Source organism: Rhinoderma darwinii, chromosome 1, assembly GCF_050947455.1.
Source record: "Rhinoderma darwinii isolate aRhiDar2 chromosome 1, aRhiDar2.hap1, whole genome shotgun sequence".
In the NCBI taxonomy this organism is placed as follows: Eukaryota; Metazoa; Chordata; class Amphibia; order Anura; family Rhinodermatidae; genus Rhinoderma; species Rhinoderma darwinii.
Window position 1 is genome coordinate 209,691,229 of NC_134687.1, and position 27,161 is coordinate 209,718,389.

Below are 27,161 nucleotides of genomic sequence, written 5' to 3' on the forward strand. Positions count from 1 at the left end.
TATGAGAAAGTGGCAAGAACCTCACACATTTCATAGATGTAAGAAATATGGAAATGATTTAGAAGTGTGTTGCATTCATAAAACATTCCCACATGCCCTGGCAGATCTAATGTACCAAACATTAATTTCCAGTTATGATGATGCGTTGTTATATAAATATCGTATCAACTAATAGAGCTAAACTTTCATTCACAGAACTTCAATGAAACACATCTGTTACTCATATTTGGTTAAAAAAGATTTTATATTGAAGTGACAAAATATGATTTAATATTTTGATTGAATCAACATTTGTGATATAATTAACTGATTCAGCAACTTCTAAATCTTATGCAATGGCTGACAGTTGTGTAGTGTGCGCTCATCACTAAAGTGTGCTGAAGGGTCATGAGATCAGTTTTAGGACAGATTTGGTTTTCAAAGTTATTCCAAAAAGTGACAGGGGTAGGAGGGATGCATTTAAAAAAAAAAAGAGCCATTACTCACCTCACAGATCCCCACCGTTCCATCGCTACCGCTCTGGTCCTCCCCGCTGCTGTTTATTGACATATCAATAAACAGTGGCGGGGGGGACCAGAGTGGCGGAGCTGAAACGCTGGGTATGTGTGGTGAGTAAGGCCTCATGCACACAAACGTATTTTTGTCCTCCCGTAAATACTGGCGTAAATACGGGTCCGGTGTCACACGTATTCGACCCGTATTGCACCAGTATTTACGGACCTGTGCCCGTAAATACGGGTCCGGTGTCACCAGTATTCCACCCGTATTTACGGGCACGTTTTCGATGCAAAATTGCACTGCACTAATCGGCAGCCCCTTCTCTCTATCAATGCAGGATAGAGAGAAGGGGCAGCCCTTTCCGAGGTAAAAGTAAAAGAAATTCATACTTACCCAGCCGTTGTCTTGGTGACGCGTCCCTCTCTTGACATCCAGCCCGACATCCCTGGATGACGTGGCAGTCCATGTGACTGCTGCAGCCTGTGATTGGCTGCAGCGGTCACATGGGCTGAAACTTCATCCCGGGAGGCCGGACTGGAGGAAGAAGCAGGGAGTTCTGGGTAAGTATGAACGGCTTTTTTTTTTTTACACGTTGATTTATATTGTGATCGGTAGCCACTGTCCAGGGTGCTGAAACAGTTACTGCCGATCAGTTAACTCTTTCAGCACCCTGGACAGTGACTATTTACTGACGTTGCCTAGCAACGCTCCTGTAATTACGGGTGCACACACGTAGTAACCCGTAATTACTGGAGCCCCATAGACTTCTATGGGCCTGCCCGTGCCGTAATTACGGCCTAAAATAGGACATGTTCTATATTTTTCAACGGCACGGGCACCTTCCCGTAAGCATACGGGGAGGTACCCGTGGCCAATAGAAGTCTATGGGCCCGTAATTACGGGCCGTAATTACGGCCCGTGATTACGTGCATTTTTACCTCGTGTGCATGGGGCCTTAGGGAGCTTTTTTTTTTTTTTTTTAAATGCATCCCTCCTACCCCTGTCACTTTTTGGAATAACCCAGAAAACCTCTTTAAAGGACCTGCAGATTGCACTGTTGTTTGGTAGTTTAGGATTTCAACCTCATAGATAAACACCTCTTGCTTAATGCCATAGCTCTAAGGTATACAGCACTGTCTCTGCTTGCCTTAAAGGGGTTGTCCATTATTAGAAAAGCATGGCTGCTTTGTCTCAAAAACCGCACCACACCTGTTCATAGGCTGTGAGTGGTATGGGAGCTGAGCCTGATTCACATGGAAGCTGAGCTGCAATACCAGACACAACCCATGAACAGGTGTTTCTGGAAGAAAGTAGCCATGTTTTTCTAATCCCGAACAACCCCTGTAATTGTAGGAGAGAGGTTCTCTGATTATCGTAGGTTTTCCATGGACTTTAGAAATAGTTATTTAATATGTATGTATATATGTTCTTAGCAGAATTGTTATTGAATTCCCCCCCAAAAAAAACGACAACATATGACACAAATTTCCGATATATGCAGGTCCCACTTCTGGGAAGAGATGCAAACGAGGTTATACATAACATTACAAGAGAAAACTCTTATTAAATACCATGTATATACGTTGCTTACTTCCAGTGAATAAAATTCTGTCCTGATCATGTGATGGACACACAGGTGCACGGCTCGTTAAAGTATGTGTATCAGAGCTGTGTCTTCAAACGATCCCAGCACCTGTGTGTCCATCACATGACCATGGACAGAATTAGGCGGGATTCACACGACAGGGTCCCGCCCAAGCCCGAGTGTCGGCCGGTAAAATCGGCCATTTTGCCCGGCCGGTTTGCATAAAGTTTTGCATCCGTTCCGGGCCGGGCAGATCTGGACAGTGACATCAGCGGCAACTCCTGAAGGGGAATCCCCATGTGTTCGAGGATTCCGCTTCAGGAGTTTCCCCTGATGTCACTGCCCAGATATGGACAGAGACATCAAGCGCTCTGTCCAGGAGCGGAATCCCCGAAAACACAGGGATTCCGCTCCTTCAAGGAGCTAAAGTGGGGCTAGCACATAGCAGAGCGGGGAGATACCTCCCTGCTCTGCTATAGTGGCGTCGCTACAGTAGTAGCAGCCGCAGCAGCAGCAGCTGCTAGCGGTGCCATGGAAGGTGTCGCCGGGCCAGGGCGCTTTTAAAACAAGCAGGGGAAGGGAGCCAGCGCAGCCGGTTTCCCGGCCGTCAAAAAATCGGTCGTGTGAATAGCCCCATTAGGGGTCTATTATTCCTAATGCAGCCGGGTGTTTATGAACGGCCGGCACCCGGCCGGGAAACCCTGTCGTGTGAATGAGGCCTTATATCCAATGGAAGTAAACAATGAATGTTCCTATTGAATAACAACAAGCAGAGATCTTGAGAAACCATGAGGAATGAATACAGAAAGTATATTGGAAAATTGCATAACGTTTAACTATACAAACAAAAATATATTTGCTGAAACCGGACATCCCTTAAAGGGTAACTAAATGTTCAACAAACTTCTGATATCATAGTGACATGTCAGAAGTTCTGATTGGTGGGGGTCTGAGCACTGAGACCCCCCCCCCTCCCCAATCGCTAAAACGAAGCGGCAGAAGAGCTCGTGTGAGCGCTGAGTCGCTTCGAATCTGTCTGGCTTTTTCTGGAAAGCCAATGTAGCGGTGTACAGGCCCATAGACTTTCTATTGAGTCCGTACACCAACTGCTCGGCTCTCAGAGAAAAGCTAAACAGAAAGGAAGCAGCTCTGCCTCTTCGTTTTAGCGATCGGTGGGGGTCTCAGTGCTCAGACCACCACCGATCAAAACTTCTGACATATCAGAATGATGACATATCACAAGTTTGTTGAACGTTTAGTTACCTTTTAATGTCCGGTTTCAGCAAAAATATATTAGTTTGTATAATTAAATGTTATGCAATTTTCCAATATACTTTCTGTATTCATTCCTCCGTTTCTCAAGATATCTGCTTGTTGTTATTGAATAGGAACATTCATTGTTTACTTCCAGAGGATAAAATTCTGTCATGTCAGAAGTTTGTTGAACGTTTAGTTACCCTTTAGGGGATGTTCACACAGAGTATTTTACAGAGTTTTTTGACGCGGAAACCGCGTCGCAAAACTCGGCAGAAACGGCCCGAGAACGCCTCCCATTGATTTCAATGGGAGGCGTCGGCGTCTTTTTCCCGCGAGCAGTAAAACTGCCTCGCGGGAAAAAGAAGCGACATGCCCTATCTTCGGGCGCTTCCGCCTCTGACCTCCCATTGACTTCAATGGGAGGCAGAGAAAGCGTATTTCGCGCTGTTTTATGCCCGTGGCGCTCAATGGCCGCGGGCGAAAAACGGCGTGAAAATCGCCGCGAAAATCGGCGTGCAGGGAGAGGAAAATCTGCCTCAAAGTTCCAAACGGAATTTTGAGGCAGATATTCTTCCCCCAAAATACTCCGTGTGAACATAGCCTTAAGATATTTTTTTTTTTATGTTGTTTAGATGTTGTTGCTGTTGTTCTTGAAAATTTCTATTGCTGTGGTAGTATTTCTGTCAAGTGCTTTCTTGTTCATAAATAGACGATATCAGATTGCTAAATATATATTTCATAAAGCAATAACAGAATCCTTTTTTTTATATCCTTATAACATTGTTATTTTGTTTAGCCTACAGATATGGATGCCAAGCAGTGCAGTCTGTGGATGTTTCTACCTCTAGTTATGTCTCTTTTCACTATGGTTGGTTTATGGATAGTGTAAGTATAAAGATATAGACTTTTGCTACCAATTTGGCTTTAAATCTGATAATTTTGTATTTCATGCACAGTAGACTTAAAGGCTACATACACCTTTTTATTTATTTTAATAAATCCATGTTTTAAATGATTTCAAACAACTTGACTTTATTAAAAAATGTACTTTATTTTAAAGTCAGACCCCCACCGATCATATACTGATGATCTATCCTGTGGATAGGTCATCAGTTATCCGGTCGTGGACAACCCCTTTAAGTTATCCCTATTATATGCCATCACTTACTTATTGATGGGGTCTGACCACAGGAGCTACAGTGTCATGGTTCCTTATAGATTTTTAGTGAACAGCGCTACATCTGTCTAGTTACTATGCAGAGAACTGAACTCCGCGCCATTTACGTAAATGGGCAGTAATTGCGATCTGCAAGGAAAAATTTAGATGCACTGCAAACCCTTTATTCTAACAATTGGTGGGTCTCTGAGCAATCTGACCTTCACCAATCATCAATTTACAACATAACTCGCCATATGCTGCCACTTGCTTACGTGGAAAAACGATTTTAATATATGGCATGGTAATACAGTTGAAATGGTGAATTTACAATCCTTTGCTTTATTGTCACACATTGGTGTCTTCAGTGGATCAGGCCACTCTTCTAAGTAGGAATCTAAGTGTGTATTCACTTGCTTTGGAATTTGGCGCCCAGTTAAAAACTTTGTGGTAGATTTACTATTGGTTCTGTGAATTAATTTTGGCCTAAGATGCAGATGTATGCGACTAGTCTGACAATGGGTGTGGCTTAGGAGGAAAGGGGTGTGGCTTAATACACACCAAAATGCACCAAAAAGTGGTCCATAGTAAGCTAACCAAGAGGTTGTATAAAGTTAGACAAAGGGTCTAAAGGTGCGCCAAATGTATCATCCAGTATGAGTCACAGTGATACATTTGGCGCATCAGTCTAATTCTAAACTGTCTAAATTTAAGAAACTATTAGATCTACCCCAATATGTTCGCTGCAAGAAATGGTATCTAATAGCAGGATTTATAACCACTGATCGTAAATAATACTCAGGATAAATAATTGCCTCATATAACTTATAGAACTGAATATCAATGCTCACTTTTCTATTTTGTAACAGGTATTTCATTGCAATAGAAGATGAAAAAATATTTCCTTTATACCTAGACAGGTAAGTGTATTAGCTTAAGATATCTTGTCAAATAAAAGCCATGTGTATGTCATGTCTTGAATCCAAACATTATAGGCTATCTGTTATATATAAAAAAAAAAACATTCCTATCTGAAATATCATTGCATATGGTGGTCATTATTCTTCACAACATATCATCACAGTCTTATGCCTTATTCACACGAACGTGTCCATTTTGCGCGTGTAAAAAAATGCAGCATTTTTCTTGCGTTGCAGTTCCGTGTGACATTCGCGTCTGTATTTTTTACGCGCGTTTATCATCAGTTTATCACACGTTTTTTACGTCCGCAAAAAAAACGGAATTTTTTTTTCCCCTCATCATTGCTCTAGCAACTATTGCGTGAATCACGGACGTGAATAGCTCCTCTTACAATATAATTTCTCATACGTAGTTTATAGATTTAAGCCTGAAATACCTGATTACAGGGAACAATATATTGCTTTTAATGGTTGACAAATTGTGGATAGATATCCTTTAGATTTTTTATCATGTTTGCATACCCATACTCTGTTTTTTCATTTACATCTTTGGCTGTATTGACACTGCGTTTGCAGTGCACATTCAGAGTGTACATCAGGAAACGCTCCCGATGTATACACTGAACGTATCCATCGACTTCTGGAAAGTGTACTCAACTACAGTACTGTGAAAAAGTATTTGCCCTATTCCCAATTTCTACTATTTTAGCGTATTTGTCACTCAAATGTTTCAGATCATCAAACTACTTTTTATATGAGACAAAAATAACCTAAATTAACACTAAATGATGTCTTTAAATGATGAGGAAAAATGCTGTTCAGTCCAACCTGGCCCTAGGGGAAAAAACAACCACCTTATCTGCTAAATTAACCAGTTAACCAAATAAATTGACAATTGGAAAGCAGAATAGGGGAAATAACCACCACGGCACTCACCCAGATCACTTTATGACTTTATTTTCGTATTGGTCCATATCCAAGATTCAACTCATATACTCAGTCGGATCTTTGGAAGGAGGCCTGCTAACACTCTTACCTGTATGTGTCGATTCTTGGATATGGACCGATACGAAAATAAGTCTGAAAATAAAGTCATAAGGTGATCTGGGTGAGTGTGGTGGTGGTTATTTCCACATATTCTGCTTTCTATATATAATGATCTTGGTCTTTGGAATGATGAAATGGGCACAAATATGTTTCACTTGGAGTCTGTATAATGGTTAGTGCAGATTATTTCTTTTTTAATCAATTGACAATTGGGTTCAATTTTACTACCCACACCCAGGCATGATTACTGCCAGACATGTTAAATCTAAACATCACTTAAATAGAACCTGTCCGGCAATGTGAAGCAGGCTAGAAGGTCTTAAAAAGCAGCACATAATGCCACGTTGTAAAGAGATTCAAATACAGATGCAAAATAAAGTCATTGACTTCTACTAGTCTGGAAAGGGTTACAAAGCCATTGCTAAGGCTCTGGGACTCCACTGAACCACAGTGAGAGCCATTATCCACAAATGGAGAAAACTTGGAACACTGGTGAACCTTTCTAGGAGAGGCAGGCCTACTGAGAGTACAACAAAAGCACATTTGACTTATTTAGGAGGTAAAAAACAAACAAAAACCCAGAGGAACATCTGAAGAACTGCAGACCTCACTTGCCTCAGTTAAGGTCAATGTACATGATTCCACAATAAGAAAGACATTGGGAAAAATGGCATCAATGAAAGAGTTGCAATGTGCAAACCACTGCTGAGCAAAATGAACACAAAGACTCATAATTGATGGAACCATGAATTCTACTCTCTATCAGAAAATCCTGAAGAAGAAGTTCCGCCTGTCAGTTTGTGACCTAAAGCTCAAGCGCAGTTGGATTATGCAGAAGGTCAATGATCCGAAGCATACAAGCAAAGTCCACCTCTGAATGACTCAAAAGAAACAATATTAAGGTTTTGGAGTGGCCAAGCCAAAGTCCTGATGAGTGGTGGAGTCCGAGAGTGGGCCAAAATTCTCAACTTCTCTCAAAATCCTTTCGATCCTCAGCAACTCTATACGTGCCTTTCCGCAGGTAACGGAATTGCTGCAGAAAGTTTCTGCAGAAATTCCATTGAAAGTATCAGACTTTCCACTGCGGCAAAAATGCACCATTTCCTTTGTTTTTAACTGCAGAAAATGGTGCAGAATTTGCTGCGTATTTCACAATGCTGGGAGATGGTGACATCTCCTCTGAAAAACGCAGCAATTCAGTCCACTTTCCGCAGCAGGAATTGACATGCTGCGGTCCGAAAAATACGCACTGCAGGTCAATTTCTGCTCAGAATTTTTCCGCAGAGTGTGGATGAGATTTGTTAAATCTCATCCACTTTGCTGCTGCTGTATTCTGTATTCTGCTGCGTATTTTCCGTCCGCAATTCCACATGGAAAATACACAGCAATTCCACTACGTGTGGACAAGCACAATTATTAACAATACTCAGTTCTGTCATTTCCATCAATTCCACATAGAAATCAGAACTCAAACTGTTAAACTATAGTAAATAGAGGATCTAATTGTCTTGATTTTTAAGGCTATAAAAACAGCTTATAACATTTTTGTGGGCAACAACACATTTTCTGAAATTTCAAAAGGGAAGAGCTTTGACATGGTGCCACTTGTTTAACTTTTGTTAGTTTTAGGCAGGAATGAGAAGAAAAAAAAAAGCAATACCACCATTGTTTTTTGGAATCTTTTTTTTATAATATTCACCCTGCGGTAAAAATAACATTAACTTTACAGCAATACCATATATGTCTTTTTTTATGTTTTACTGAACTTGTACAATAAAAGCACCTTTAATGGAAAGAAAACAGCAATTCTGACATTGTTTTATGGAATTTTTGTTACGCAAAATGATATTTTAGGTTTATTCTATGGGGCGTTACTAGTGTGGTGGTGCCAAATATGTATAGTTTATAAATTTTTGTTAATACTTTTGCACTGTATTGCAATGTATTATGCATATCAATGTGTGACTGACAGGCAACCTATTAGGCCCAAATAGGCTCGATGCATGTGCAAAGTAGCAATACATGATGACCATTTAAATTTAATGTATGTAAGGCATAAATGGGCCAGGTCTGAGCACTTTTAGGTTAGATTCGCACATCCGTTTTTCATGTCCGAGTTTTACCCGTGTGGTTCCCGTTTTCACGGATCCCCATAGACTTGAGTCTATCGAGGGATCCGTGAAAACCGAAGAAAATAGGATATGTCCTATTTCTCCACTGACCCTTCACATGGTCCGTTAAAACAATGGCCGTGTGAACAGCCCCATTGAAATACACGCAACCGTGTGATGGCCGTTGTTTTAACGGCCGTCACACGGAACTATACTACAGCCGTCTGAATTCGGCCTTACACAACGGCTCTCTGTTCTGGCACGTAGATTGGGTACTGAGTGGTGAATTACCCCGTCTATGACATGTCCTAATAGGGCATGTGAACAGGGGATGTTGCCTTTAAATTGAGATGAGGCCATGAGTGGTGGTAGGTTTTAAAGTTTTCATGCCAATTATTCATTCACTCTAAAATAAATGAATGTATGCAACTGCAAAACCTCGCTAGGGCTGGTGACAGATACACATTAAGCGTGCAGTTACATGCGGCATATTTTGTGAAAATCGGTTCCGTTCATCTGCAGCAGGTGCATGTATTTCTGCAAGTTTCATTCAGATGAATGGAATTACACCCTAAAGCAAGGCTCCCACGGGTTGGATATGCTGCATAAAATGGAGTGTATCTGACCTAGAATCCGCAGCACAGTCTGTCTGAAAAAATGCACCACAGTTTGTTAAAGCGCAATATTCGCAGCGGAAAGCAGCGATTGAAAAAAAAAGTTTATACTTACCCTGGGCCGTAGTCATGGCGACACGTCCCTCCATTATCGTGCAGTCTGGCCTTCTTAAATGGCGCTGCAGCCCATGTGACCGCTGCAACCTGTGATTGGCTGCAGCAGTCAAATGGGATGAAACATCATCCTAGGAGGCCGGCCTGAACGAAGAACAGAAGAAAGCATCGCTATGATAGCGCCTGGGTGGTAAGTATAAGCTTTTTTGTTCATTCTAAACAAAAAAAAAAGCTTATTTTTTTCAGTTGTGTCTTTTGCGGCAGGAACACAGCGTTTCCACCGCAAAGTCGCAACATTTGGCTATTTGTTACCCGCAACAGAAAAGCAACGAAGACACAGCATAAATTGACATGCTGCACCGTGGCTCAATTTATGAATGTTTACGAGGTGGGGTTTTTCCCACAGCGTGGGCATGAGATTTTTGGGATTTTCTACACAGAATTCCGTTGCGGAAGTTCCGCAGCGTTTACGCTACCTGGAAACCCAGCCTAACCACTCACTGCCCTGCGCCATAAACATACAACATTGAAAGCCAGCACTAAAAAACATTTCTATTTGTGCCAGCGTGATCACCTGCAGGTGGGGGATGATGTGATTTATAGCGACATCTAAGCCATATAATTTAGTAACTTTAGTTTCTTTAAGTCCTATGTTCTGGGCACTAATACCACATGAAATCTGGATTTCATGAATTTGATGAATCCAGGCATTGCTAAAATCTTCAATTAAACAAAAAAAATATGTGACTGTGCTGGCTGTAATTGAGTTATATAACAGTTGACTAACACATCAGTGAAAATGGTTGGCAAACAATGTCAGAATAAGTTTAACTCCAGCCTTTCTGCTTTGTTTTTTAAGAAGACCAGATCAAACAATACGACCTCCATATATAAGGTAAATATGCAAATTTGTATTGCATTGAAGAATCACGGTATATATGACTTGTATTCGTTTGTAATGTTTACTGCATGGGAGAACCTTAGTCAGTGGCGTAACTGGGCCTGTATCTGCCACATCAGGCCCTGGCTGAAGCGTGCGCTTCGGCACATACTAGGTCCTGGCACCGTGCAGTGTCAGGACATTGTATGCAACACAGCACACACAGCGTGGACATGTATTGCGTCGTATATAACGTAGTTTTTATCATGTCCGATAAAGGATGGGGCTCAGCTCAATCTTATTACGCCCCTGACCATGGTATATATGACCTGTATTTGCATGGAGGAATCATGGTAAATATGACTTCTATTAGTTATAATGTTTACTGCATGAGAGAACCGTAGTATATATGACTTGTATTAGGTATAATACAGTATTTATTGCATCAGACAACCATGGTATATATGACTTGTATTCGTTATAATTTTTATTGCATGGGAGAACCATGGTATATATGGCTTGTATTAGGTATAATATTTGTTGCATCAGAAAACCATGGTATATATGTTTTGTATAATTATAATGTTTATTGCATGGGAGAACCATGGTATATATGACTTGGATTAGTTATCATTTTTATTGCATGTTTGAAACCATGGTATATATGACTTCTGTTAGGTATAATATTTATTGCATCGGAAAATCATGGTATATATGACTGGTATAATTACAATGTTTATTGCATGGGAGATCCATGGTATATATGACTTGTATTCAGTATAATGTTTATTGCATGGTATATATAATTTTCTGTATTTTTAAAGTGTTGCAGGTGATGCACCCCCTGCGAGCTGCGTGTTTAGTCAAGTCATGAATATGGCAGCTTTCCTAGGTAGGAGGCGATTCTGATTATTGTGGTGTGGGAGCTGGTATGAGATACATAACATAACATTAACCCATTCCCAACATATGACGTAACTGTTCGTCATGGCAGAGAAAATTGGAGTTGGCTCACGGTCTGAACCTGCTCCATACCCAGCGGAAGACAGCTGTATGGTACACCCGACACCTCACTGAAACTACTTAGATGCCGCAGTGAATAGAGACCGGGCATGTAAGCCGCTCCCACTCAGTTATCCCATCAGTCCCACAGCGACGCGTTTGTGGGCTGCTGATGGCTGTCATCGCAGCATGGGGGCTTAATAAATGCCCCCGTCTGCCATCTTGGTCCTCCTATTAAGCCCTGCCAGTGGCAGGGCTTAATAGGAGAACAGTAAAAGTACAACTGTAATACATATGTAAGACGCTTGTTAATGTACCCTAGTGGGACTACAAAATAATTTCAATATATAATTTCAAAATTAGTTAAATAAATTTGTACTAATATAGGTAAAAAAAATATTAAGGGCATGACCACACGTGGCGGATTTCCTCCGCAACTGTCCGCATCAATGCCGCACAGAATCTGCGTTGCAGATTCTGCTGCGGATCTGCACAAAATGTGCAGTAAATTGATGCGGACTAGCTGCTGCGGACTGCGGGAAAAGTGCTTCCCTTCTCCCTATTCAGTGCAGGATAGAGAGAAGGGACAGCACTTTCCCTAGTGAAAGTAAACGATTTTCATACTTACCGGCCGTTGTCTTGGTGACGCGTCCCTCTTTCGGCATCCAGCCCGACCTCCCTGGATGACGCGCCAGTCCATGTGACCGCTGCAGCCTGTGCTTGGCCTGTGATTGGCTGCAGCCGTCACTTAGACTGAAACGTCATCCTGGGAGGCCGGACTGGAGACAGAAGCAGGGAGTTCTCGGTAAGTATGAACTTATATTTTTTTGACAGGTTGTTCTATATTGTGATCGGTAGTCACTGTCCCGGGTGCAGAAACAGTTACTGCCGATCGCTTAACTCTTTCAGCACCCTGGACAGTGACTATTTACAGACGTCTCCTAGCAACGCTCCCGTCATTACGGGAGCCCCATTGACTTCCTCAGTCTGGCTGTAGACCTAGAAATACATAGGTCCAGCCAGAATGAAGAAATGTCAAGTTAAAAAAGCAAAACGCATCCGCAGCACACATAACATGTGCATGACAGCTGCGGACTTCATTGCGGAAATTAGAATCTCCATTGAAGTCAATGGAGAAATTCCGCCATGAGTCCGCCACTGCTCCGCAACAGACAGAGCATGCTGCGGACACCAAATTCCGCTCCGCAGCCTATGCTCCGCAGCGGAATTTTACGCATCGTCTAAACGAACACTGCTAAATTAAAGTGAAAGTCAATGGAGAAACGGCTCCGCTGCGGATTAACGCTGCGGAGTGTCCGCAGCGGAATTTAAGTGAAATTCCGCCACGTGTGAACCCAGCCTAAAAGAAACTGCATCAGTGCCAGAGACTCTGAATGGTGTCCTAGCCACTGTTTTGGAGGGCTCTGGCGATCAGTGGAGGTCCCAGTGGTCTCCCCCCCCCCTCCCCCAACCACTCTAGCATTTACCACCTTTCCTATAATTTGCATATTTATTTTGATGTTATATATAAAAAGACATCTATAAATAATTATTTTCTAGCTATTTTAGAGGATCTCTATAATTTTCTACTGGGAAAAATAGAAATTCTGTTTAGGAGATATTCCTATGTTGAAGATCTAGTCAATCTTTTTTTTTTATTAAAATGTAGGTGCTGCCAAAGCGCAGACCTTGTAGGACACAAAGTCTAATGAAAACCATTGAATTAATGGCAGGAGCTGTCCTTTCTGTTTGCTGACCTTTTCTAGAAGACTTAACAACGCAAGGCCGATCTAGCTTCTAAACAGTGTGGGAATAGGCAGGCAATCCCATCCCATTCATGGAGGTCTCTAGGAATCCCATTAAAAGCATATGCTGTTGTTTTTTTACAGCAGTGGTCTATAGGCGTCATATGAGACTGAATGCTTAACCCGTTACTAACAGGCTTTATTTTGATGCAGTCACCTTTTTTATGGCGCTGCATCAGAATAAAACAGCGCAGCCGGGAAGAGTAAAAGCTCCCTGCTCTCAGCTACCGGAGGTAGCTGAGGACTTGGAGCAGACCTGCTCTAGCGGGCGAGATCGAAATCAGCATCCTGCCTGTTTAACCCCTTAGATGCAGCGGTCAATAGCCACCGCCGCATCTAAGTAGTTTAAGAGGGAGGGGCTCCCTCTCTCCCCCGATCGGCACACCGTGGGTGTGTGGATGGTTTTCATTTAGTGAATGACTGCTAGTCCATGCCAGAAGCATGACCTTACAAATGCCTGTCACTTTTACACTGACAGGCAATAATACACTCAAATGATCACATAGTGAAGTCCCATAGTGGGACTAAAAAAAAAAAGGTATAAAAAGTTTAATAAAGTTAATAATAAATAAATAAATCCGAAGAAAATGCTAAAGAGCAAAAAAAAAAAAAATTATAAACCCACGTTTTCCTCTTACAAAATGCTTTATTATAAAAAAAAGTATTTTTAAAAAAAAACAAAAAACTTACACATATTTGGTATTGCTGCATCCGTAACCACCCCAACTATAAAACTATTACATTATCTAACCTGCACGGTTAATGCTGTAAAAAATAAAACACAATGCCAGAATTGCTGTTTCTGTTCATCCTGCTTTCAAAACAATTTGATATAAAGCGATCGACCAATAAAAACTAAAAGTGGTCCCGCAAAAAAAAAAAAAGGCCTCATACTACTATGTCAGCAGAAAAATAACGTTATGGCTCTTAAAAGACACAAGAAGAAATAATTTACTGTGTAAAATTAGTAAAACATAAAAAAAATTTATACATTTGGTATCGCCGCAATCATAATGACCCACTGAATAAAGTTATTATGTTATTTAAACCACAGGTAAACTGAGTAAATTTAAGACGCAAAAAGAATGGCAAAATGTTGTTGTTTTTTGGGGTTTTTTTCATTACCCCCCAAAAAAATTAATAAAAGTTAATCAATAAATGATATGTACCTCAAAATGGTGCTATTAAAAAATACAACTTGTCCCATAAAAAAAGTCCTTTTACAGCTATCTCGACGGAAAAATAAAAAAAAGTTATAGCTCTTTGAATGCGACGATGGAAAAACTTAAAAAATTGCTTGGTCATTAAAGGGGTTTTCCCATGAGAGACATTTATGACATATCCACAGGATATGTCATAACTGTCAGATAGATGCGGGTCCCACCTCTAGGACCTGCAACTATCTCTAGCACAGCGCCCCTTAAACCCCGTTCTACCTTTAAAATGCCTTTGGTATTAAGGGGTTAAGCCGGAGGCATGGACAAACATACTATAAATGCTGTTTGATTAGAGCTTAGTATGTATATATGTGTTAATAGTTCTTAATAGGGAAGGATTTACATGTAGGCACATAAGGCCTGTGCCTACAGCCAGCCCCGAGGCAAGGGCGCCTGCTGGAGGAACAATGTACATATTAATGCACTGAACAATGGGTATTTATATGTGAATTATTAGTTTATCTTCTATTAGGCACTCACAGTTTTGTGAGAGGATACCTAAGGGATACCTAAGGGACGGCTGCAGAATGTGCTAGATGCTGTTTTACTTTTGTAAGAGAATAAAAACATTTAAAAGCTATACATGACTTAAGGTGTGGTCTACTTGATGGGCTGAGTTTAAGGCACCTGACAATCTGTGCCTACAGGCTCCTGAGATTTAAGCCAACGATTTCCTGTGTCAACTGCTAATAGTAACCTAATCTGTCTAATTTCAAGTACATCAGTAGTAGTCAACTTGCCATATAATGGGATACTCATATGCAGCCCTTGACTCCATTAGAGGGCCACATGTAATGCTCTGACTGGGATGGAAAGGGGGCTTACATAGCCATATTTGTCTAGATTTGTCAGATAATATTCCCTGTGTTCTCTATGATAAGGCAGAAAGCCTAGTATACAGGATCACTCCTGTCTGATCATTAACTCTGGAAATTTAATCCAGCTGCCTTCTGTTATATGTCTGGTCGCACAGCACACATACAAGAGATTATATCCTATGGATTTACCATTAATGTCTAAGATGGGGCTAACCCATTAAGCACCATTTAAAAGACAAAAAAAACTGTGAAACAAAATAAAAAAAAGTCTAAATAAAAGTTGACAATAAATATAGACTGTTAGCACAAATACAAATATTAAGAAAAAATCTGATTAAAACGATTCTTACAATAGTGACAGTCTTTGTGGTCAAAGAGGCAGGAAGAAGTTGGTAGACTGCTGTGGAAGTCAATTACTAGAATAACAAAATGTATTTTCTTTCAGCCTTAATTATTGCAGTCCTGCGTTTCATACAACTGAAGCCAAAGACAATCAGTCCTTGGCTAAGTATCAGTGGACTTGTTGCCTTATGCCTGACATCATTTGGAATGACTTTGCTGGGCAACTTTCAGGTACTCGGTTGCCAATTTCTTAGTTTATTTTATTTATTTATTTTTTTAAACCATATCTAATTCAGCTGGGTTATTAAATGTGTATTCAAACTCTTAAATTCAGCTTGTCTTTTGAAATGAAATTTCTTATAACAATATTTTAAGCAAGAAAACCCCCAAAATGCGTACTGCTTTAAGGCAGGGTTCTCAAACTCCGCCAGGTAAGTAGGCCACATATAGAAAAAACTTGAAATTGACGGGCCGCATTACTTTCAAATTTGATACAATAGAAAATTATTGTTAATCAATTAGTTATTTGAACTACTATAATAATACTACATTATTATAATAACACTAATTACTATAATAATACTACATTACTATAACAATACTACATTACTATAACAATATTAGATTACTATAATAATACTACATTACTATAACAATACTACATTACTATAATATTACTACATTACCATAACAATAATACATTACTATAATAATACTACTACATTACTGTAATAATACTACATTACATTACTATAACAATACTACACTACTATAACAATACTACAGTACATTACTACAATACTGCATTACTATAATAATACTACATTACTATAACAATACTACATTACTATAATAACACTACTACATTACTATAATAATACTACATTACTATAACACTACTACATTACTATAATACTACATTACTATAACAATACTACATTACTATAACAATACTACATTACTATAATAATACTACATTACTATAATACTACCTTACTATAATAATACTACATTACTATAACAATACTACATTACTATAATAATAGTGCTAGTTTTAAACTTAACGGAAATTTGCGAGATCTCTCTACGTGCTTATTTCAACAATCCAGTTTTACAGTTTAACCCCTTTAGGACACAGCCTGTTTTGGCCTTCAGGACACAGCCGATTTATTCAAATCTGACATGTGTCACTTTATGTGGTAATAACTCCGGAACGCTTTTACCTATCCAAGCGATTCTGAGATTGTTTTCTCGTGACATATTGTACTTTATGTTAGTGAAAAAATTTGGTCGATAAATTCAATATTTATTTGTGAAAAACTTCAAATTTTAGCAAAAATTTGCATTTTTCTAAATTTAAATGTATTTGCTTGTGAAACAGATAGTAATACCACACAAAATAGTTACTAGTTAACATCCCTCATATGTCTACTTTATGTTTGCATCATTTTTTTTCACGTACTTTTATTTTTCTAGGACGTTACGAGGCTTAGAACTTTAGCAGCAATTTCTCATATTTTCAATAAAATTTCAAAAGGCTATTTTTTCAGGGACCAGTTCAGTTCTGAAGTGGCTTTGAGGGCCTTATATATTAGAAAGTCCCCATAAATCACCCCATTTTGAAAACTGCACCCCTCAAGGTATTCAAAACCACATTCAGAAAGTGTTTTAACCCTTTAGGCGTTTCACAGGAATTAAGGCAAAGTAGAGGTGAAATTGACAAATTTCATTTTTTTTGCCGAAATTCATTTGTAATAAAAAAAAAAATCTGTAACACAGAAGGTTTTACCAGGGAAACGCAACTCAATATTTATTGCCCAGATTCTGCAGATTTTAGAAATATCCAACATGTGGCCCTAGTGTCCTAATGGACTGAAACACAGGCCTCAGAAGCAAAGGAGCTCCTAGTGGATTTTGGGGCCTCCTTTTTTTAGGAATATATTTTAGGCACCATGTCTGGTTTGAGGAGGTCTTGTGGTACCTAAACAGTCGAAACCCCCAAAAAGTGACCCCATTTTGGAAACTACACCCCTCAAGGCATTTTTCTAGTGGTATAGTTAGCATTTTGACTCCACAGTTTTTTTTGCAGAATTTAGTGGAATTAGTCTGTGAAGAAGAAAATCACCTATTTTTCTGTGGAAACATAGAATTTTTTCATTTTTACAAGGAATAAAGGAGAAAAAGCCGCCCAACATTTGTAAAGCAATTTCTCCCGATTACGGCAATACCCCATATGTGGTCTTAAACTGATGTTTGGACCCACAGCAGGGCTCAGGAGGGAGGGAGCTCCTTTTGGATTTTGGAGCGCAGATTTTGCTGGATTGGTTTTCAGTGCCATGTCGGGTTTGCAACGCCCCAGAGGGACCAAAACAGTGGAAACCCCCCAAAAGTCACCCTATTTTGGAATCTACACCCCTCAAGGAATTTTTCTAGGGGTATAGTGAGCATTTTGGCCCCTCAGGATCTTTTTTAGAGCGAAGGTGACCAAAAAACAGCAATTTTGGCGCTTTAAATTCTTTATTTATTACAGCGTTCACCGTGCGCAATAAATTACGTTTGAATTTATTCTGCCGGTCGGTACGATTACGGCGATACCATATGTGTATAGTTTTTTTTAAGTTTTGCAGCGTTTGCACAATAAAATTACGTTTCTATAAAATAATTTATTTTCTGAGACACGCTATTCTGAGCCGTAACTTTTTTATGTTTTCGTCAAAAAAACTGTGGGAGGTCTTGTTTTTTGCGGGACGGGTTGTAGTTTTTATTGGTACCATTTTGGGGTAAATGCGACTTTTTGATCACTTTTTATTCTATATCTTGGTATGGTTGGTGACCAAAAAATAGCGATGCTGACAGTTTTCCATTTATTTTGTTTGCTGCGTTCACCGTGCGGAAAAATGAACATTATAGTTTCATAGTTTGGGCCGTTACGAACGCGGCGATACAAAAATATGTGTACTTTTTTTTAACGTTTTCATTTTTTCCCTATAATAAATGACTTATTATAGGAAAAAAAGCTTTTATTTTTACACTTTTATAAAACATTTTTATTAACTTTTTTTTACTTTTTACACTTTATATTTTTGACCTGCAGCTTTGATCGCTGCTAGAATACATTACACTACCTAGGTAGTGTAAAGTATTCCAACTGTCAGTGTGACGTCACAGTCACTCTGACAGTTGGTCTACGAGGATCAGCAGAGGCTGATCCTCATAGGCTGACATACATGGCAGACCTGGGGGCCGTTGTCTGGCCCCCGAGTGCCATCACAAGCATCAGAAGCCCCCACGATTGCATGGGGGCTGCTGATGCGCTACAAACCCGCTACATGCAGAGATCGCAATCGAGCGCCGCATGTAACGGGTTAATTGCCGAAATCAGCGGGGATGAGCCACTGATCGGCAACACCGGAGAGTGTCAGCGGTCGGGGACAGCTGATCTCCAAGTTCCCGATGCACACTGTCGCCGACAGTGTGCATCGGGAACGGCACAGTGACTTTCTGTCACTCTGACAGGAAGCCTATCAGGACCAGACGAAGGTTGGTCCTGATGGGCTTCCGTCCATGGCAGACCCGGAAGCCATTGTTTGGCTTCCGTTTGCCATACTAACTATCGGCAGACCCCGCGATTTCGGACGGGGGTCTGCCGATATGCTAGAAACCCCTAAAATTCGGCGATTGCACCCGATCGCCGAATTTAAGGGGTTAATTCGCCGAAATCAGCGGCAAAGGACCGCTGGCCGGCAAGAGGGGAGTGTCAGCTGTCGGCGACAGCTGACCTCCCGGTTCCCGGTGCACACTGTCGCCGACAGTGTGCACCGGGAAAAACTCAGTAACTATACGTCCTTGTGCGAGAAGTAACCTCCCGCAACGACGGACAGTTACGTCCTGGTGCGGGTAGGGGTTAAGTGTCGCTAAATGCAGTCCGGCGGCTAAGTTGGCAACGTTTGGCAGACACACAAATGTCAAGATTAGGCAGCCCCTTTTTAGATAGTGCCACAGAGCCTCCTATGGATACTGCCACAGTGCCCTCTGTAGATACTGCCACAGTGCCCTCTGTAGATACTGCCACAGTGCCCTCTGTAGATAATGCCACAGTATCCTCTGTAGATAATGCTACAGTGCCCTCTGTAGATAATGCCACACCCCTAGATAATGCCACAGTGCCCTCTGTAGATACTGCCACAGTGTCCTCTGTAGATACTGCCACTCACCCACCCGTATATAATGCCACAGTGCCCTCTGTAGATGCTGCCACAGTGCCCTCTGTAGATGCTGCCACAGTGCCCTCTGTAGATGCTGCCACAGTGCCCTCTGTAGATGCTGCCACAGTGCCCTCTGTAGATGCTGCCACAGTGCCCTCTGTAGATGCTGCCACAGTGCCCTCTGTAGATGCTGCCACAGTGCCCTCTGTAGATGCTGCCACAGTGCCCTCTGTAGATGCTGCTACAGTGCCCTCTGTAGATGCTGCCACAGTGCCCTCTGTAGATGCTGCCACAGTGCCCTCTGTAGATGCTGCCACAGTGCCCTCTGTAGATGCTGCCACAGTGCCCTCTGTAGATGCTGCCACAGTGCCCTCTGTAGATGCTGCCACAGTGCCCTCTGTAGATGCTGCCACAGTGCCCTCTGTATATGCTGTCACAGTGCCCTCTTTAGATGCTGTCACAGTGCCCTCTTTAGATGCTGTCACAGTGCCCTCTGCAGATGCTACCACAATGCCCTCTGTAGATAATGCCACACACACACCCCTTGTAGATATTGCCACACACACCCCCAGTAGATAGCTCCATTGGGGCTCCCTCTAGGAGTAAAATCCCTAGCCAGAGAGTTGGCGAACGCTTTGGCCGGGGATTCCTCAGCTGGAGGAGCCCCTGATGTCCCTGTCAATACATATATGGCCGGAGATGTGAGGGGCAATCCCAGAGCTGGAGTCCCGGGCAGAGCGCTAGTAGCACTCCTACTGGGACTCCAGCTGTGCTCCTGACATCACTGTCCAGCTCTGGGGAAGCCCTAGACATCACTGTCCATATGTGGACTTAAATGTCAGGGGATTCCACAGAGTCCCGGAGCAGAGCCTATACTAGCGCTCTGCCCGGGACTCCGCTTTTGGGAAGACCCTGACAACACTGTCCATATATGGACAGCGATGTCATGGAATTCCACAGAGTCCCGGAACAGAGCCGATACTAGCGCTCTGCCCGGGACTCCGCTCTGGGGAAGCTCCTGACATCGCATGTCCATATATGGACAGCGATGTCAGGAAATTCCACAGAGTCTCGGAGCAGAGCCTATACTAGCGCTCTTCCTGGGACTCCGCTCTGGGGAAGGCCCTAACAACACTGTCCATATATGGACAGCGATGTCAGGGAATTCCACAGAGTCCCGGAGCGGAGCCTATACTAGCGCTCTGCCCGGGACTCTGGCTCTGGGGAATCCCCAGACATCGCGTGTCCATATATGGACAGCGATGTCAGGGAATTCCACAGAGTCCAGGAGCAGAGCCCATACTAGCGGCTCTGTGTCCCGTGGGCCGCAGATGACAGCCTCAGGGACCTTATGTGGGCCGCGTGCTTGAGACCCCTGCTTTAAGGCCTATGTAACATAGAAACGCAAAGTTACACATTTAGGAAAATATAGCAATTTATGCAAAATATAGAAACATTTCCAAAATCTGGCATCTACTTGACTAGACTTCACCGAACAGATTTTCCTGATTAAAGGGGTTTTCCCACCTTAATAAGTGATTGCATATGGCTTAGATACGGCATAACTTGCTCATCGGTTGGGTTCCAACCTCTATGACCCCAACTGTTGTCTAGAGAAAAGGGGCCGTGGCCATGACCCTTTAGTATTTTCTCTCCACAATGCCACACCGGACCAGGTACTGTGCTGAAAACTTAAGCACAGCCCCATTCATGTCATTCAAGATTAGGACTGGTGCTGTCCAGGGAAAATCCGAAAGGGCCACTGAGTTTTAATACCACACCAAACAAACAGAAAGAGATCATTTACCTAAAAAGCTTATTCAATCACATAGATAGCAATAATAGTATAATATGTTATACCAGATAAAAGCACAGGGCATAAGATGTTACAGCTTTCCAAAATACAGACGGCATCCACCTGATAACAACCCCCTTACAATAATATACATATGTATGTAAAAAAAGTAGATACATACTATAAAGTATTTATATTGTCACAAAATCTACTAACAAGGCGTGCCAGCACAAATGTGGATCTATATCTAGAATCCACACAATACACTACCCAACCCCATAAGATGTATTTCTACAGTCACTTATAGATGTATGGGGAATAAGGGAAATAAATAGCAGTCACAGAGTTCAAATAGCTTTATCACGTGAACATGGTCCCCTAGGAGAAAATAAACAGAGTGCTAGAGTGTGAATGTGAGAAAGCAATTAGGGAAACATACCCTGAGACATGATGGCATAAAGGGGGGACAGTACGTGAGACCAGTGTCCTCGAGGCACTTTTCTCTCATCCAAGCTTTGTCAGGAGGCATTGTGTTTTAATAGCACTGCAGTTCCTTTTTATTCTAGGGAACACTGGGGGTCCCAGAGGTTGGAACTGTACAGATCAATACATTAAGGTATATACAAGAGATATGCCATAACTTACTTTGGCAGGAATACCCCATTGCAATATTATGTTACCGAATGCATTCCCTGCTTTGCCTTTCCAAGTAGTCCCCAGTGAAAAATAAAAACTCTGCAGTGCTTTTAGATCTTTATGTGCTATATCTTAATGGATCCTTTCCCTTTAAAGCTTAGCTTTTTGAACTACACACCACTCCTTCCTTCCTAATTCACTAAGGGAAAGTTGTTATTATTTTCTGCCATGTTACAACCCATTGTTATTAAAGTCTGCGGAGTTGCAGCCCGGTCCCGGTCACTGTTTCTACAAGCCGCTGGATTCTATTACTCTTGTGATTCTTCTTCCGCTCTACCCGGTTAGTATATGCCTTCATACTGCTTAAATCAGTGCCATAGCAGCTGTAATCACAAGACTTTAAAAAAAAACAGGCAAGTTCCCTCTAAAGACACTCAGAGACCCTGTAATTCCCTGTTTGGGTAAGATATTTAATTTTTTTTTAGATCTAGCTTTCTCAGCAGGGAGGAAGTGAAGGGTTTACATTATTCAAGCCTCCTCCTACTCTGCCCCATACTAAAATAATGGAGTGTGCCGCCTGCAAGTGAATACAGTTATCAAACCGCACAGAGCACTCATTTTTTTAATTCAAGATTAGAAACTTTACACACTGAGGAGCATATTTGAAGAGGTTTTTGGAGGTAGACATTAATTCTAGCAAATAATATAAGGGTATATGCTCCGCTGAACCCTAAAAATGTCATAGAGTGACCCAGATTAAGATTGATTTCCCCCCATTGATATCTGTTTATTAACCCCTTAACGACCACCATATAGTGTTTTTACAGCGGCGTTCAGAGTAGTTCTTCTAAAGCGCCGGAACCTGAGTGGTTTTAGACAGAGGGGGCTCCCTCTCTCCCACCAGCACACCTGCAATGCAATCGCGGGGTGCCGATGATTTTTAAGGCAGCCTGGGGCCTAATAAAGGCCACCAGGTCTGCCTTTAGTAAATGACAGTTTTACACCGACAGGCATAATACACTACAATACAGAAGTCTTGCAGTGTATTATAAAAGCGATTAAATGATCGCATGATTAAGTCCCATAGTGGGACTAAAAAAAAGTTTAACAAAGTTTATAAAAAATAAGTAAAAAAATTAAAAACCCACTTTTTCCCATTATAAAATGCTTTATTATGAAAAACAAAGTTAAAACGTTACACATATTTGGTATGGTCACATCCGTAACGACCGTAATTATAAAACTATTACATTTTTCAGTTTTTTTCCCATTACCCCAACAAAAAAGTTAATAAAAGTTAATCAATAAAATATAAGTACCCCAAAATGGTGCTATTAAAAAAGGCAACTTGTCCCGCAAAAAACAAGTCCTTATACAGCTATGTAGACGGAAAAATTAAAAAGTTATAGCTCTTTGACTGTGACGATGAAAAAACTTGGGGTTTTCCCATGAGAGACATTTATGACATATCCAAAGGATATGTCATAAATGTCAGATAGATGCGGGTCCAATCTCTGGGACCCGCACCTATCTCTAGCATGGGGCCCCTAAACCTCGTTCTACCTTTTTCTGCTCCCTCTGCCTTCTTGGCCACTTTCTGACTATATGGTCGGAAGTTACGCTGTTTCCATAACTCCCATAATAATGAATGGCAGTTACGGAAGCAGCGTAACATGTGAGCTACGCTGTTTCCGCAACTACCATTTAGTTCTATAGGAGTTATGGAAACCGCGTAGCTCAGCGAGCTACGCTGTTTCCTAACTCATGGTCAACTGCTTCTGCCGCAACACAGAGCGGCAGAACAGGGTTTTTGTGGGCCCCATTCTAGACATAAGTGCGGGTGCCAGAGGTGGGACCTAAAAAGTCTCTTAAACAGTTAATAAATGTAGGCGGCTAGCAGGAAAAGAAAACCAGCACTGCCCTGCAGCGGCTGGTAATCTATCCAGCTGGTTTTATATGTTAGAGGACGTGATATGTCCTCTTTAATGGATTAAATAATGTGTATCCAATTTGATTTATGCGGTGCATGCAGTTTACACTATCTATGATATGTGATTTTTTAACCCTTTATGGTAAAAGCAGACCCTATTTCTTTGCATTTCTGAAAACAATTACTAAAGTCAATTGATCAGATGTTTTTTTATTCTTTTTACCAGCTAAAAAGCAATGAACTTATCCATAATGTTGGCACTTCTATGACCTTTGGATTTGGCACAATAGCCTGCTGGATTCAGTCCATCCTGACCTTTAAAATAAACATCAAGAATGAAGGGAAAAAAACTGGAATCCCTAGAGTTATATTATCAGCAACAATAACACTCTGCGTTATCATCTGTATCCTTTCTATTTCTACGGACAATGCATTGTCCGTGAGGTACGTGTGTGTGTGTGTGTGTGTGTGTGTATATATATATATAGTGCTTTCATTAAGTGCATAATGGAAAATATAAAGTCTTTCATCACATGATATAGCTAAAACCTTACAACCAAAAGCTCCCATGTGCCCCTTGACACTATGCTCATGCGTGGAATGAAGTGTTAAGAGAATCCAGATAGCCCTATATATATATATATATATATATATATATACTCTGTTCCATTCATATAGAAGGAAAACTGCAGTAAACAAAATAAGTATTTCTACTAGGGTAGATTAAAAAGTTTCCATGGCTCAATGTACCATAGCACAAGATATAACAGAAAGAACAGCTTCACCAGTGATCCATACCTGTCATATCGGACAGGAATGCAGTAAGCCCACAAAACGGAAGAATTGTACAAATGGTAGTCCTAGTGATGCCTGTTGTGCATTATCATATGCTATACAAAAGGGTAGGGAGATATAATATTTATTTTTATTTTTAAAAAAAGGTCTTGATTTAATAGGTTTCCTTTGGGTACTCCGGTTTCCTCTCACAAACTCCAAAAACATACTCATAGGTTAACTGTCTTTCTGTGAAATTGCCCTAGTCTGTGTGTGAGATAGAAAATGTAGATTATGAGCCGCATTAGGGACAAGGACTGATGTGAGTGATGACAATCTCTGTACAGCGCTGTGAGATATATAGACCTACAAGAAACAAATGCCTTGAAGACAGAAAGTATGTGAAAAAATAGAAAAATCTTTATTGAATTACATAGTAAAAACACAGTAGATAAAATGAAAAATCCATAGACCAACAGATAAAAATGACGATGCGCTGCGCATCTCCAAAGATAGACAAAAAGTACAAAGTGAAAGAAACACCCTCCAAAAAAAAGCTATATAGACCAAAATATAGTGACCATGTATAAATGCAAAAAAGTGCTATATAAGCACGTAAAATATGCAATAGTAAAAGATATAACAGGTCAATATAGACAAAAATTACACAAAAAAGTGCATATGCATATAAAGGGGAAATACTATACCCGTAATAGATGCAGGAGAAGTAACACAGCGAGCGTCCGCCCCAACGTGCGTTTCGTCGCTAATGCCTTAGTCTGGGGGTGGCGTTGAACAGTAAACCCTATTTAAATGGAGACTGGCCAATTAGAAGAGCATGTGTCCAGGTGAAAATGCACCAATAAAATGAAATTGTCTCACTGTTTACCTATTGATTGCGTCATCTCGGAGAGTAAAGTGGCCGCCCTCTGGAAGCATCGGTCACGAGGGGTTGGAGCCGCGTCAATAGTGAGTCCAGAGTCCGACGCGTCATGAGCGACGGAGTGGAGGCCGGTCACCACTCGCCAATCACAAAGCGACACAGTGATAATGAAGATGATAACTTTAAAGTTAAATATCTCAGCGAAAAAAAATCCTATCTCAAAATCGTTTGCAGCATCGTTTTTCGCTTTCAAATGAGCCCCCACTCGACTCCCCGTGTCATTTAAGATTTTGCTGAACCCGCCCACCCAACCGCCCCCAAGGGTGTTTTTTTTTCTCGTTAACTGGTAGATTTTATGACCCCATTAAATCGCACCAAATTTCAACCCTCTACCTCGAGCCGTTCAAAAGTTATGAGGGTGTTCCGGAACTTTTGGTGGGCACTGTATGTTTTACTATTGCATATTTTACGTGCTTATATAGCACCTTTTTGCATTTATACATGGTCACTATATTTTGGTCTACATAGCTTTTTTTTGGAGGGTGTTTCATTAGCACACTTTGTACTTTTTGTCTATCTTAGGAGATGCACAGCGCATCGTTCTTTTTATCTGTTGGTCTATGAATTTTTCATTTTATCTACTGTGTTTTTAATATGTAAATTAATAAAGATTTTTCAATTTTTTCGCATGCTTTCTGTCTCCATGGCATCTGTTTCTTGTAGGTTTATATATATTTTGTGATGCTTCTTGGGATCACACCCTAGGATCAGCCCATATATATTATATATATTGATTATTTTATTACATAATTGGGCTATTGGATCCATACTGAGTTTTCGGTTAGGTCATTAGCGATGTGGAATATGTTGGCACTATATAAACAACAGGAAATACGTTTTAAAATGTATTTTGTTTTTAAATTTAACCCACTTGCACGCCAGACAAGCATACACAACCTTATGTGAGGTGCCTAAGTACAGCATGCACACACTTCTATACTTTTATATAAAATAATATGTCACCAGTATAATTGTATTAGATGTATTAGATAACTCTGCATGTCACATTTAGTTTTTTTGCGATTTTTGATAAAAGACTGCAGTTTTGCAAAAAATTGTGGCACTTGTGAATAGACCCTCAGAACATTTCAGGTACACCCCATGGCATGAGAACACATGCTAGAATTACATAAACAAAAAAGAGAGAAATGGTCCACAAATCCGAGCTTTACAGTGACTTATTGCTGCAAAGCAAAATTTCATTAAATGTCCACTTGTCACTTGGTGACCCCACTATGGTGACAGAACGAAGAAGGGTTCATATTTGGAAACATTATCAAAACGCACACCTGTGAAATAGGGGTGGTGGTCACGACAACCAATTGGATTACTGTAAAAGGGCTTGTCATTTAGTGGGGTTCACTGGCTAGTGTCATCCACTATTACTACCTCCTTTTATTAGGGTCACTAGGGTTATGCCTAGCTTCCGTACCTTTTTCTTTTGTATAACGCTATCTATTTAACTTGCTACTAAGTGTGTTTGTGTGCGGTGATTTGCGACACAAGTGTATA

General features: G+C 40.9%; 1 protein-coding gene across 2 annotated transcripts in view; it reads left to right on the plus strand.

Moving 5' to 3' along the window:
- Positions 1–27,161, plus strand: part of TMEM150C (transmembrane protein 150C) — a 211,341-nt gene that overhangs the window by 178,201 nt on the left and 5,979 nt on the right. Inside the window, exons 3-8 of one of the 2 annotated variants that reach the window (XM_075849834.1) lie at positions 4,137–4,225; positions 5,366–5,416; positions 10,162–10,197; positions 11,007–11,074; positions 15,470–15,597; positions 24,159–24,336. In XM_075849834.1, coding sequence (XP_075705949.1) covers positions 4,146–4,225; positions 5,366–5,416; positions 10,162–10,197; positions 11,007–11,074; positions 15,470–15,597; positions 24,159–24,336 — 541 coding nt within the window. In that variant the 5' untranslated portion in view covers positions 4,137–4,145. The remainder of the gene's footprint in view (positions 1–4,136; positions 4,226–5,365; positions 5,417–10,161; positions 10,198–11,006; positions 11,075–15,469; positions 15,598–24,158; positions 24,337–27,161) is intronic. The other variant, XM_075849835.1, reaches the window with a different exon arrangement.